General features: G+C 50.0%; 1 protein-coding gene across 2 annotated transcripts in view; it reads right to left on the reverse strand.

Annotated features, from left to right (window-relative positions):
• The window catches only part of HTT (huntingtin), a 119,016-nt gene that overhangs the window by 49,793 nt on the left and 56,379 nt on the right, over positions 1-12,844 (reverse strand). For both annotated transcript variants that reach the window (XM_081071428.1, XM_081071429.1), the window contains 7 exons: positions 10,466-10,592; positions 9,029-9,156; positions 7,758-7,868; positions 4,210-4,287; positions 3,517-3,740; positions 2,220-2,298; positions 1,915-2,076 (listed from right to left, as the gene is read on the reverse strand). In XM_081071428.1, coding sequence (XP_080927554.1) covers positions 1,915-2,076; positions 2,220-2,298; positions 3,517-3,740; positions 4,210-4,287; positions 7,758-7,868; positions 9,029-9,156; positions 10,466-10,592 — 909 coding nt within the window. The remainder of the gene's footprint in view (positions 1-1,914; positions 2,077-2,219; positions 2,299-3,516; positions 3,741-4,209; positions 4,288-7,757; positions 7,869-9,028; positions 9,157-10,465; positions 10,593-12,844) is intronic.

The raw sequence follows: 12,844 nt of genomic DNA on the forward strand, positions 1-12,844 counted from the left end.
ACTCCAGTACACATTGGGTAGGACCCAGACATCCGGGGATCATTTGTCCTGGGTCCTGGCAAAGCAAGCAGCACAGATTTCCTGAGAGCAGCTAGGCAACAAGATGCCCAAACTGGTGCACCTTCTCCCTCCCATAAGCCCGACCTCCCAGGAGCCAGGTGCTATGAGCAGAGGGACAGCTTGGGGAGCAGAGGCGGTGCGTGAGGCCGGACTGGAGTACCCATCTGCTCTACCCAACCTGAAGCGTGGAGCCTACACATTCGCTGCTCTCCCACATCCTGGGCACGATACACACACAGAGCAGGGGCTCGATAAATCACTCTGAATCAAATTCAAGGTCTGCCCGCTCGTTTCCCATCCTTGTTCAGAAAAACTGTCACTGTACTGAATCCCAGGAACCGGGGAGCAAGGGCACTGAGTGAGAGAAGCAAATCAGAACGAACTGAGGCTACAGTGACCAGGGCAAAGGACCCCTAAGGCTCCAAGCGAGGGTTTGTGGGGACTTGACTTTGTTGGAGCGAGGCGGAAAGTACCGGACGCAGAGGTAGGCACGAGCCGGAAGAGTCCAACACATCTGCCTGGAGGAAGTCTAACATTTAAGTATCAGATGGAGATTTTAGGAAGATAGAAGAAACAAAAATTGTTCCATTTTGGAGAAAAGGCTCCATGTAGAACGACTAAAGACAGAATTTGGTAAGAGTTATGTCTATCTGACAAGTCTACTTGGAGTGGGCAGCTGTTTATGTTCTTTGTCTACTAACGAGGGCCACAAAGAGACCAGCCTGTAGCACCACGAGAACATGGTTTCTAGCTGTGAAGAGTCAAGGAGCAGGCGGACAGCAGGCTTGGCTGTGTTCTCACTGAGATAGATTGGGATGGATCGAGATGGCTCTGGCAGTGGGCCCTAGGCTTCTTCCCGGGAGCCCCCAGGAGCCCTCCTCCTTCCTTAAGCTCCTGTCATGGCTTTAGATGAGGCCTTCTCCCAAGTCCCATGAGGAAAGGAAAGGACAGCCCAACCATCCCCAAAGGGCATCTTCCCCAAAAAAGGAAAAGGCACTTTTGAATGATATTCTGGTAACTGGAGCAGGAGAAGGAAGAGTGAACATGCCAGGCCAGTGCAAAGTACACCCTGCGGCCCTCCTGTGTCACAAGGTCACAGCCCCATACCACCCTTGGGGAAATCAGTACCTCGGCCTGTCTCCTCTTTTCTCCTGAAGACACAGACCCTTTAAGATGAGTGACGGTGCTGATGAGAACTGTAGCATTGCTAACTCACAAAATTTCCTACCTCCCAAAGGAAGGCACCCCAAGGTCACAGCCCAACAATGACAGTCACACATTTTGGTGACCTGCAGCCAACTGTAGCTGCCGTGAACTTTAGCAGGCATGAATCTTGGTCTAAGAGAATTCGTGTCAGGAAGAGACCGACTGGCCAGAGTCGCATCCCCACGGTGTGAGAACGGCCAGAGCTGAGTCTACCTGGTGAACGAGTGCAGCGGCCATGCAGGCATCCAGGAGCCCAGGGGTCAGTTACTGTCCCCTCAGAGCACGTTCCTTTCTAAGGAAGTGAGCTAGCCGTAGATTCCTTGAAACTGAACGTCATAAATGATCATCTGCTTAAACTAAGTCTCTGGGTTTTGTAAAAGTGCCCCCCCAAACAATAAATCTTAACTACATCTTATCATTTTAATTCCAACTTATCTCAGAGTGGGGGAAGTGCGTGGACAGGAAACCTCTGGCACAGCTCAGAACAGACAGAGCTCAGGGCGAGGGAAGTAAGACAGACAGACAGAGCTCAGGGCCGGGCCCGGAGGCTCCTGTTCAGCCGGGCAGGAGTGGCGGACAGGCGGCCACCGCTGGGGAAGAACTATCTGCACATTTCTTTAAGGCAGTTGAAAGATAAATGTGACCAACCTGGTCTGAGTCCAGGAGACAGTAATTGACCCGTAACTGAACCAGCTGCGCCAGCAAATCCAAGACCTGCTTCTGGAGCCGCACGGATGTTGTCGTCGTGTACTGCTTTAGTGCTTTGATGACCAGAGGCTCAAACAGACGGATGTGATTGTGGATAGCACTCTGTGGACAGCAAAGGAACACTCTGCTAAGTGAGTCTCAGGCTGGAAGCTTCAAGCAGCCAGCCTGAGGGCAGCGCGTCTGACCTTCCCCACCTGTCCCCGGGGTGTTCCCGCAGCCTGCGGTCGCTGCCTGCTCCCATTTACCTTATCTGCACGGTTCTTGGTGACACTTGTGAGGTTTGTCTTCAACTGGGTAGACACCTTCTGGAGGACGTCAAACCACCTGCGGACAGGCCAGAAGGCACAGGAAGACACCCTTACATAGGCGCCTGCGGATCAGCACAACCCAGCCACACTCGCGCACACTCGCAAAACCCAAACATGCAGGCAAAAAGAGCTTTCCAGCCACCCAGTGGAGCGGCGTGACGCTCTCCTTCTCCTGGGCGTAACTAGACTACTGAGGTGCAGTGACGCAGCCGCCAGCCCTGGCCACCAAAGCAGACGGCTGAGACAGCACCTCCCACCGCAGCAGGACCTGACTCCTCAGCACAGACTGCAGTGGGGCTGGGGAGGTGACGGTCACTTGAAAGATTCAGAGATTTAGGAGGCATCACTTAAATTTCTTGGGAAAGTTTTGTTTAAGCAATTATACTCTTTTCTTTATAAGAAATACATAGGAAATTAAGTGACAGTAAGACACACTCACACACACGCTTCTTTTTTTATACCCCACAGTACTGAACAAAGTATTTCAAGAGCCTGATTCCTGAGACTTGGATACATAAGTGTGTCCCCAGCACATGGCCCGGCGCAGGGCTCTGTCCCTGGTCCCTGAGGCTAATGATCTCACTGTGGCGTTTTGTCAATACGTCTACAAAAGGGATACAAGGAATTCTGTTGTTACTACACAGAGTAGTAACTCAAACACCTGCTAATCATGGTAATTTAAAAAACAATGACTATATGCCACACATCAAAACACAACCACCAATTTAAGTGACAAGAGATTTTTGGCCATAAAGTTATAAAACACAAATATCATCTGAGGCTCTTCTATGCCCTTGCAACGGCCTTACACACTAGCACTACTGTGCCACGTGGAAGGTGTTCTTTCATCCTAGTTATAAACCCCCGAGTGCCCCCAACACACAGCACCTTACTGTTAAAAAAAACATGAGGTGAGCACTGGCAAATAATGAAGTCTTTTAACACGTGAGGACATTGCATGGCCGGATTCACATCCTGGCAGACGGCTGGCTGCTTCTCCATGAGCGCGCTCAGGCCTCCTCACCCTCGGGCCCTGTGTCTGAGACGGCGTGCCCCCACGCCTACCTCACTCACCGGGCCACACACGTCTGTGAAGGCAGGCCTGTGCCTTCAGCAGCTTCTCCGAACACACAGACTACTAGAAGATGGCTCTATCCTTTTTTGTCTTTTACAAATCACTGACTGCTCGCGCTTGTGTTTCTGCCGCGGAGAGCCAGGATAGGTGCATGGTTACCCCGATGTGTCGTGGTCCTGCTCGGCCTGCACCACGTTCTTCAGGCTGGCGTCCGCTAGGGCCTGGGTGAAGTGGGTGTAGGGGGCCATGAAGCAGTAGTGGTACAGGCCTGGCCGCACGCTGGACGAGCCCAGGCGCTGTGCTTGGCCTTGAGACTTGTTGGGGTTGGAAGATAAGCCATCAAACTGGGAGGCCAAGTTTGTCCCAAAGAGAGTCTTCAACAACTAGAGTGAAAGAATGAAGCCATCAACACGTCACTTCATGTAGCATGAGCAACACTCCCCAAAACCAAAACATCTACAACCAAGTACAGACGTTAGCAAAAACGCAGACTGAGACCTCGCTGAGTCACTATTTGCAACTCGAGGACGGCTGCGGTGATGGCGGTTCTCCCCGTAAATAACAACCTAGTAGTTTCGAGTTTCTCTGTGATTCTAAGTGAGACTGAGCACTCTAACACCTACAGGGACACTGGACAAGTCGTATAAGGGTGCAACGGGGCTCCTAACACACTCTGCCCTCCAGGTGCCAGGCCGCCTCCAGGACAGTGAGGGGATAACGGAATGAGCCAAGGAGTGACAGGTGGAGCTGCTGGATGTGTCACCAGCACCACCTTCTCAAGGACAAGTAGCGTTACGCCTTGTGCCTGGAGTGAAGGGCTTAGAAAAAAAGGACAGGAAACTAGCTTCTTACCTGCTGAACGCAGACAGTTGCCATCATCGGTTCACGATTAAAGCAGGATTTCAAGTAGCCCAGGATCTCTTCGACACACTGTGGGAAGAATAAGTCGTAAGATGTCAAAGTAAGTGACTCAAGATGACTTACCCTTGCTGTGAAGCCTACACAGAAACCAACGAGCTAGCTTCCATTTGCGTGGTGTAACTTAGTGGCAGCAGAGGAAGGTTTGTAGCCTACCAACATGAACAGAGTGTCAGTAAAGTACTGAGGTCTAAGTAGCCGTGTTCCAACCATCCGTGCACATACTCGATCACTCACCCGCTCGGTAACTGCTCACCGTGTGTAGTGCCCACTCTGACCAAGCCCTGTTCTCAGTGCAGGAATTCAGTGTACGAAGGCGTGCGAGCCCTGCATCTGGAGCCCCTGCCGCTGTTTAGGTGTGTTGTGTGTATTACCACAAATCCTAGGTCTTACAGCGACCTGCAAGAATGGCCAAAATGACGGCCTTCACGTGGCTATTCTCACAAACTACTGTTACCCATCTCAAAAATGCAAGCGAAGACATGTGGTATCGACTTGGAGAATCAGATGGAAGCCCCAACCTCTCAGAGGCCACCAGTCCAGGCCCAGCAGCAACAGGACATCTCCTTACTGCCTCGTCCCCAGTCACCAGCTGCTGCTTCCAGCCGCTTGGCTGCAAGTCACTCCCGCCAGACTGAAGATGCCTCGCACTCATTCGTCAGCTGTACAGGAGTCCCTTTATCCGCGGGGTATGTTCCACGCCCCCCGTGGATGCCTGAAACCGCGGCTAGCACGCAGGCCTCATCAGCTTTGTCAGCTCTGTGGGAATGTGGCAGCAGCTCCTTCATCAGCAGAGGAAGCCTCTCCAGTCATTTTTCTATTTTTCAGTCCAAACCTGTCCCTGAATCTCTGTAACCACCCCTGACTGGCAGTAAATGGCTTGGTGTCACTCGTTTCAGGGGGTCCCGTGCTGAAGTCCTCACAGAGGCTCCATGCTTTCTGGTGCACACATTGCTGTCAATTGGAACATGCTTTCTGCTTGTGTCCTCCACCCTCAAATTCAGTGCCTTTTCCATCTTCACTAGGCACTTCTCACGCACTATGGCCCTAACTTTTACAGTTTGACGTACGATAGCAAAACTGGCATGAAAATTCTTTTCTTCCTCACAATTTCACAGATAGAAGACTCATTCTGACCACAGATCTTAGCAACTTCAGCACAGTATTTTTCTTTCCTTATAAGTGGAAAACTTTCACCCTCTCATTTAAAGGAAGCACCTCACAGCTTCCCTTTGGCGTTTCTGAATTGCCAGAATCACTACTCTTGTGGTTTGGGCCATTAAGTAAAATCAGGGTGACCTGAACATAAGCACTGTGATAATGTGACAGTTGCTCGGATCACTGAGACTGCTACTAAGTGACAAAAAGGCGGGGGTACCTACAGCGAGGAGACGCGGGACAAAAAGATGATTCACATCACAGGTAGGATGGGCTCGAGATTTCATCACACTACTCAGAACAGCGTGCAATTTAAAACTCATGAATTATTTCTGGAATTTTCCATTTATTATTTTCGGACCACAGTTGACTATGGGTAACTGAAACATCACAAAGCAAAACCACAGATAAGGGGGGGCCACTGTAATTTCCTGTACTAAAAAACAATAGACTTTTATTGGCTTTAAATACTCAAGGACCAAGTATTTTTTAAATTCTGATTTACTCAAATTAGTCTTAAATGTTCAAGGCTGTACTTGGCAGGGTTGAACTTGCTGCATGTCACTTTTTGTTTTTACTAGCTCAGCAGATCTCTAAGAAACACTAACTGAAGAGTTACAACTAGAGTCTGCAATATCTAGTTAGTCCGTCCAACATATATGGGTTGGTTTTCAGTGACGAAGTTACTACATACCCCTTTAAAAAACAAGAAATATTATAAGCAGATCTCTGACTTCAGCAATATAAAGATCATCTAATGTCCATCTTCATTAGATTGTGAATTATTAATTTACTTTCACATATTTAGACACATGAAGCATTTGATAAATTCACTGACTGCAACTGAAAAATAACTTTTTCTGTGAGTGCGTGATACTCATAATAAAGAGGTAAAAAAAGAAACCACACAAAAACCAAAACATACAAAAAACAACAAATTATAAAGTCTTAATTCCAAGAAAAACTTTATTAAAAAATCCCATGTAAATGGTTTTTTATTTATCTAACATCCAAATTTAAAACATGTTTTATTTTTCTGAAATGTGTTACCCATACAGACTGCAGGCCACGAAAGCCTTCTTAGTAAGAGCAGTGAGTCAGGAGGAAAGCGACAGATGGAAAAAGCTGTGGGGCCCCAGGCCGTCCCCTCTTTCAGCCTCACCTCATGAGCCAGGCTAACAGCAGCTCCCTTCCAGCATGGCTGCGGGACGAATGAGGCACTGTCTCTGAGAAATGCCTCATTAACTGACTTCTGACAAGAAATTAACTATTCGTTCACCAAATGTCACTCAATGCCCACTACCTCCCAGGCGCTGCTGTGGGCACAGAAACGACAAAGCAGCCAAATGTGTAAACAGTGTATTTGATGACGCTACGGTGAGAGAGAGAAATGAACAGGGAAAGAGAACAGCGTATGGGGAGACGCAGCCTTAGACAGGCCGGCCAGGCAGGTCTCACCAAGATGTGACATCTCTAAAATCTTTGACACGTTCCATTCTGAGAAGACATAACAGCATCAACAGAATACTAGCTAGCCACTAAAACAAGTATGCACAAAACTGACACATGGAAAAAAGCACAGGCATAATTGAGAAGAAACATAAAACAATATATATGATTAAAGCTAGGTAAGCTGTTATGCACATCGAGAAAAAGGTTTAGAGAGATGGAAACAAAGAAACTTCATAAGATGTACTGCATTTCACTTAAGAGATACATGTTTAAGGGGGGCTATCTGTAACACACTCTGAAATGTATCTGTAAGTCAGGTGTCCCAGGAGCGAGGTAGGTAGGTGGACACCCACACAATAAAGCAAATCTAGTGACACGTTATCTAAAGAATCTGGGCCATGCTCGGATGACATGGGCGTGCACCAAGCAGCTATTTGAACCCTCCCACATGTTTGAACATTCCTTATAAAATGGGGAGAAACATTACTGGCCATGGAAGCAAAGAGCGTGGGTTTCAGTGGTGCTCTACTGTTTCCTCAGGCACCAAGAGGCATGTTGCACACCCTCGCCAGGTTTTTATTTTTCCCTCTTCACTTCCAAAGGTCAAGTACAAAAATAAATGACTCGGTCAGCACAGTTCTAAACCACCAACTTTATAGAATAAACTGGGTCTAAGCTAGCATAGAACTCACTTAGCATGAGGCTAAGCCAAGAATCAGACTCAGGTGCTGTGGCATAAGCAGTGGCTTCCCCCCAAGCGGTTACCACTTTCTGAATGTGCCTAAAGGATGGGGTCCCACCTCAGAGGCAGTGAGTAGGGGGCCTACCTGGCGCACCAGCTACGGGTCAGGGAGAAGAAATGAAACACGAACCTTCCCGATGTCCTGCAGCGTGGCCAACTCCAGGATCTGAGAGAGCACGTCCAGGGCGGAGCGCAGAAAGCACCCAAACTTCTCAGTGCTGTTCTGGAGATCCAAGGTGACCTTGGAAGGCGGGGGGAGAGAACACACGACTGCTGGCTCTCTAAAATGAGGACATGCACTGTCTGCGGCAGCGCCACGTGTTCCACAAGCAGCCCTTGACACTCACCACTCGGGGGGTTTGTGTCTGTCTGTTTTTAGCACTGGGAAAATGTCTTGGAAAAAAAATTTCTCTTTCAGGTAGCTATATAAAAACTGTTATCTTTCAAAGGCATCTTCCAACTTACATTGACATTACTGAAAGAAACAATTCCTCATCTCCTACCACAATGAGAAAACTTTAAATGTCCACCATAACCAGTATCTTATAAGCGGCATATCAAAAAATGTAAAGTACACATCCTGTTTCATATACATTAGGCTCCCCGATGGAAAATAATTATCAAATTCAAACACAGCCTTTCAGTCTGGCTACAACCAAATATTAAATTAGTCTTAAGAAGTATTACATTAAGATTCTAAAGGCCCCAGCTTAATTCAATTATACAGCAATTCTCCCACGTAACAAACTGAGAGAATAGGTCAGGTCCAAAGATATAATATGGAAGAATAAAGTCAAGGGGAAGAGACTGACCATGAAAATAAAAACTGGCATAAACCCTGCAAAAGCACAATAGATAGAATGAAGGTGCTCAGTGAAGTAAAATCTAATCCCCCCACGATGAAAGAGACGAAAGCAGACAAGAGACACAGAGGGTATTGACGTAAGGGTCCGACACTGTGAGCACCAGTGCGTCAACCTGGGGAGGTCTCCAACAGGCCGCGGAAGGAGGGAGACTCCAAGAGTGAGACCACCGCAGACCCCGTCCCCAGGGAGGCAGGAGGGGCAGGGTGCACCTCCAGCGGGCACTGTGGGGAGAGGACCCACCGTGGCGTCGCGGGGACCAGGGCAAGGAAGTGTGCTGGGGGAGGCCTTTCTTGAATAACCAACAGACGCCACGAGGTGACAATTAAGATCGCAGGGCAGTGAGGAGAGGGGCAGAAGAGGCTGAAAGCTTCCATAAACCACGCTGAGAGACAACCTGGAAAGAATGGATTGTACCTCCTACCCAAAGGCCTAACTTACTACACACGCATATGTATGTACACAGGCTCCACAGCTGAAAGAAACACTACATCCTGGTGGAAATTTGTGGATGCGCTGCTGCCAGGAGCACTGGTACCTTGTAATTAGCGTGAGTAGCTTTCAGGACATCATGCAATTTGAGGTATGAAGGAAGATGGTAGAAACTCCCCAGTGAGGACGATTTATTTGTTGTAACCGGCCCTGACGTGTCAGACTGTCGAGAGGCTGTAAAAACACACACAAAATAAACTTTTAGATCAAACATTTATAAGTTCAAAAGGAATTACTAGCAATAATGATTTTTAAAAGTACTCTAGTAGAATAAAATTCAAACTTTTTCTCTGACTTGGTTAATCAGAAGTAATGAGAAAGTAATTCCTAAACGACTAATAAACATAAGTAGAATCTGAGTAGCTGCCCAAAAATAATAAAAGAAGGAAAAGAAGATGAAGGAAAGCAGTGTGCTGCTATTATTAGCTTGCTCCGGTCTGGATGCCCGTTTGCTAAGCAGAGGAACAACGAATTCTGTGGCCTTCAGCCAATCACATGACCTCTCAGAGCCCAAACCTGCCAGTGGCAGGACGAGGTTGACCCCACAGCTCTTAAGCAACCAAGCAGGGGTGACATGTGAGCAAGCGGTGACAGCTGCCAAGGGGATACGTTATCATTAAAGCGGTCTTAGACTTTACAATGCCATACCACATGAAGCCAGTCTGGCGTTAAATAGTCCTGACTCGCAGCCCTCTGTATATGTAAGCCATCAGAAGGCCGAGCAGTCACGTACACGTAACCTTGCCCTTGTGAAGTTCTGAAGCTGCTAAACCTTCCGTGGTACCAATCAGCCCTCAGAAAACACATCCTCTAAAAGCCTGAACACAGATGCTTTCCCAGCAGCATGAAGGGGAGACTCATGACTCCCCTGGCACGGTGACACGGGCACCACGGGTCACTTGCTTTCCTGGGCCTCCGGGTCCCACCACGACGAGCGTGCATACCACACAGCTGCTCTCACGCGTAAGCCTGGCCCTTGCAGTTCTGAGACTCCTAGGTGTGGAAGCCCCAGCCAGCATCTGAATTTTTCAGGTTCCTCTCACGCGGGTGACGGTATCCTCTCGTTATCTCTCGTTGAGCACGTGCAGTTGTAAGTTTTCCATTTGTTCCTTCAGCACTCTTCCAGCCGGAACCAACTACCACACCACATTGCCTGCACTCAGGCACCCACACCACAGCCCTGACGGACAGCCAGGCACCCTCCCACCCGCCCGGGCAATGAGAAGGGAACGAGGGGGCCAGAACCTGCAACAGCTAAGACCGCATAGGAGAAGGTGACACTTAGAGATGTGGTTTGTGGTCATTCAGGAATTAACATTTAGTTTCTGAAACCACCTGTGGAAACTGCTGGGTATTGCATTTCCATAAAACACCACATTAATGTATTAACCTTGACACGAATGGATGTTAAGCCCTAAGTTCCCATCACACAGATGGTCCCCAGAGCCCCTGCCCTTGCCCCCCACCCACCACCGCTTCATACCTGGACTGGCCTCGCTGCCTTTCTTGGGGCTCAGCGGCACAGATGCCTGCTCTCCGGGCTCCTTGTCTTTCCCCTTTCGTCGGATCGGACTTAGGGAAGGGGGGTTCGTTAGAGACGGCAGGGCTGCCTAGGAGAGAGAGCAAACTTGTGAAGACACGACAGCCACAGTGCATGGTCGTACCACCCGCTGAGAACTCACGCACACACTTCCTTCTCTGCGCCGTTTACAGAGCTCGGGCACTGTATACACACCAGCTACTGTAATGCACACCATTATCCGGACATGGACACAGGCTGGGGAACAAGGGGGCCCTCAGGGCCGCAGGCGGGGCACGTCACCTCCACCAGCAGCAGCCAGGGTGTCCTGTGGCAGCCACACCACCAAAGGCGGCCCAGAGCAACATCTCAGTCTGTTTTCCAAATGAGGGAACAGGCAGACATGAAGTGACTCGTGGCTGCCATCAGCAGGATGGACTGAGGGCTGCAGGGAAGGACTAGAGAGAGGGCCGCACACAGGCAGCTGTGCCTGGAGCCCGCTTGGGGACAGGGCCAGCACGAAGACACTATGGGCGCAGCTCCATTGACACGAGACGTCTGTAAGAGACACATCCGCAGAAATGGAAAGGGCGGCAGGGGTGCCTGGAGCCGGGACATGGGAGGGTTGAGGGGTGGCGGCTAAGAGTGCAGGGCTCCTGCTTGGGTTCTAAAATTGACAGGAGTGATGGCCAAACGCCTCTGTGGGCCTGTGGAAACAAACGGAACCATGTGCTTCAAACGGGGAGTTGTGCAGCCTGTGAATTATACTCTAATTGTGCATGTCGGCAACGCTGTTTGAGAAGCACACCGAGGACGCTCCTGCAGTCGTCCGACTGAGACCACAGCAGTGGCACGTGCACCTGTGTGTGCACACGCACGTGGAGGCACATGTCTACGCACACACATATATGTGAACGGTTCGGGGCAAGATACTTAGCAGGGAAAACAAAGGACTTGATGAGCGCGAGTGAGGAGCTGCCAGGACCCTTGTTTGTGGCCTCACAGGATATGAGTGAGGGCGACGGAGGGCGCAGCGGGGAGCAGGCTGGGTTCAGATCTGGACCGCGTCTGAGAGCCTGCGAACCACAGAGCAGAGTTCTCACGGGCAGCTGGCCACCCTGGACGGCGCCCCAAACACAGGTCTGGGGTCTCTGATGCTTAGTACCGAGGACACGAGAGCAGACCTGCCACTATCTACATGTGGCTGTTGAAACGTGAACGTAATGACAATTAAACAAAATTAAAGTCCACGAGCCAGCCCAGTAGCTCTGGGCTCCTAACGCCGAAGGCTGCTGCTTCGATTCCCACATGGGCCAGCGAGCTGCGCCCTCTGCATCTAGAATGAAGTCAATGAACTGCCGCTGAGCTCCCGGATGGCTCAGTTGGCTGGAGCGCGTCCTCTTAACCACAAGGTTGCCGGATGGACTCCTCGATCCCACAAGGGATGGTGGGCAGCGCTCCCTGCAACAACAACGGCAACTACACCTGGAGCTGAGCTGCGCCCTCCACAACTAAGACTGAAAGGACAACAAACTTGACTTGGGAAAAGTCCTACAAGTACACACTGTTCCCCAATAAAGTCCTGTTCCCCTTCTCCAAATAAAAAAACAAAAAATTAAAGTTCAGTCGCACTGGCCACGAGCCAAGTGCGCAGCGGCCACGTGACCTGTCCCGGCCGGCAGATGTGGGACGCTCCCATCCTTACGGAGTTGTGTCGCACGGTACCGGCCCAGAGAACATGAAGAGGACAGAGCCTAGAAAGCACTAACGGGAGGCAGAGACGAAACCAGGAAAGTGCTAGGGAGAAGTGGTAGGGGAAAATCAAGGGACAATCCAGAAGCCAGCTGGAGCAAACATATTGGGACAGGACAGGGTACTGAGTGCAGCGGGGAAACGTGCCCCAGGACCCGGGACGTACCCACGTGATTCAAAGACTGCTCTGGGCAGGAGGAGCCGCTATGGAGAATGGTGGCAGGAATGGGAAAACCAGGGGCTAAAGAATCGATGGCCAGAACAGTGGACAGAGAGGCCTCACAAAGGCGGCCAATGTCCGGATGGCGGGAGGCCTCGGGACAAGCGGGCAGACAGGACTCTTCTGAGAAGTGTGCACTGAGGGAGAGGCTGCGGGGCAGCTGGGGTAGAACCGGAAGCCAGACGCAAGTCTGTTCAAGATGGAAGAGACTTGAGATGGAAGGCATTGGCCAAGTGAGAAGAACCAGAGCTGACCAAGTGCACTCACCTATTTCAAATCTACTGTGCTAACAAAGTACAATTCACTTTGAAGTTGACTCTACTGAACTGTACTTCACAGAGTAACACAGGTGTCTGCCCACAGTTCAGAGA

The sequence above is a fragment of the Rhinolophus hipposideros genome, assembly GCF_964194185.1.
Source record: "Rhinolophus hipposideros genome assembly, chromosome: 1".
NCBI lineage: Eukaryota > Metazoa > Chordata > Mammalia > Chiroptera > Rhinolophidae > Rhinolophus > Rhinolophus hipposideros.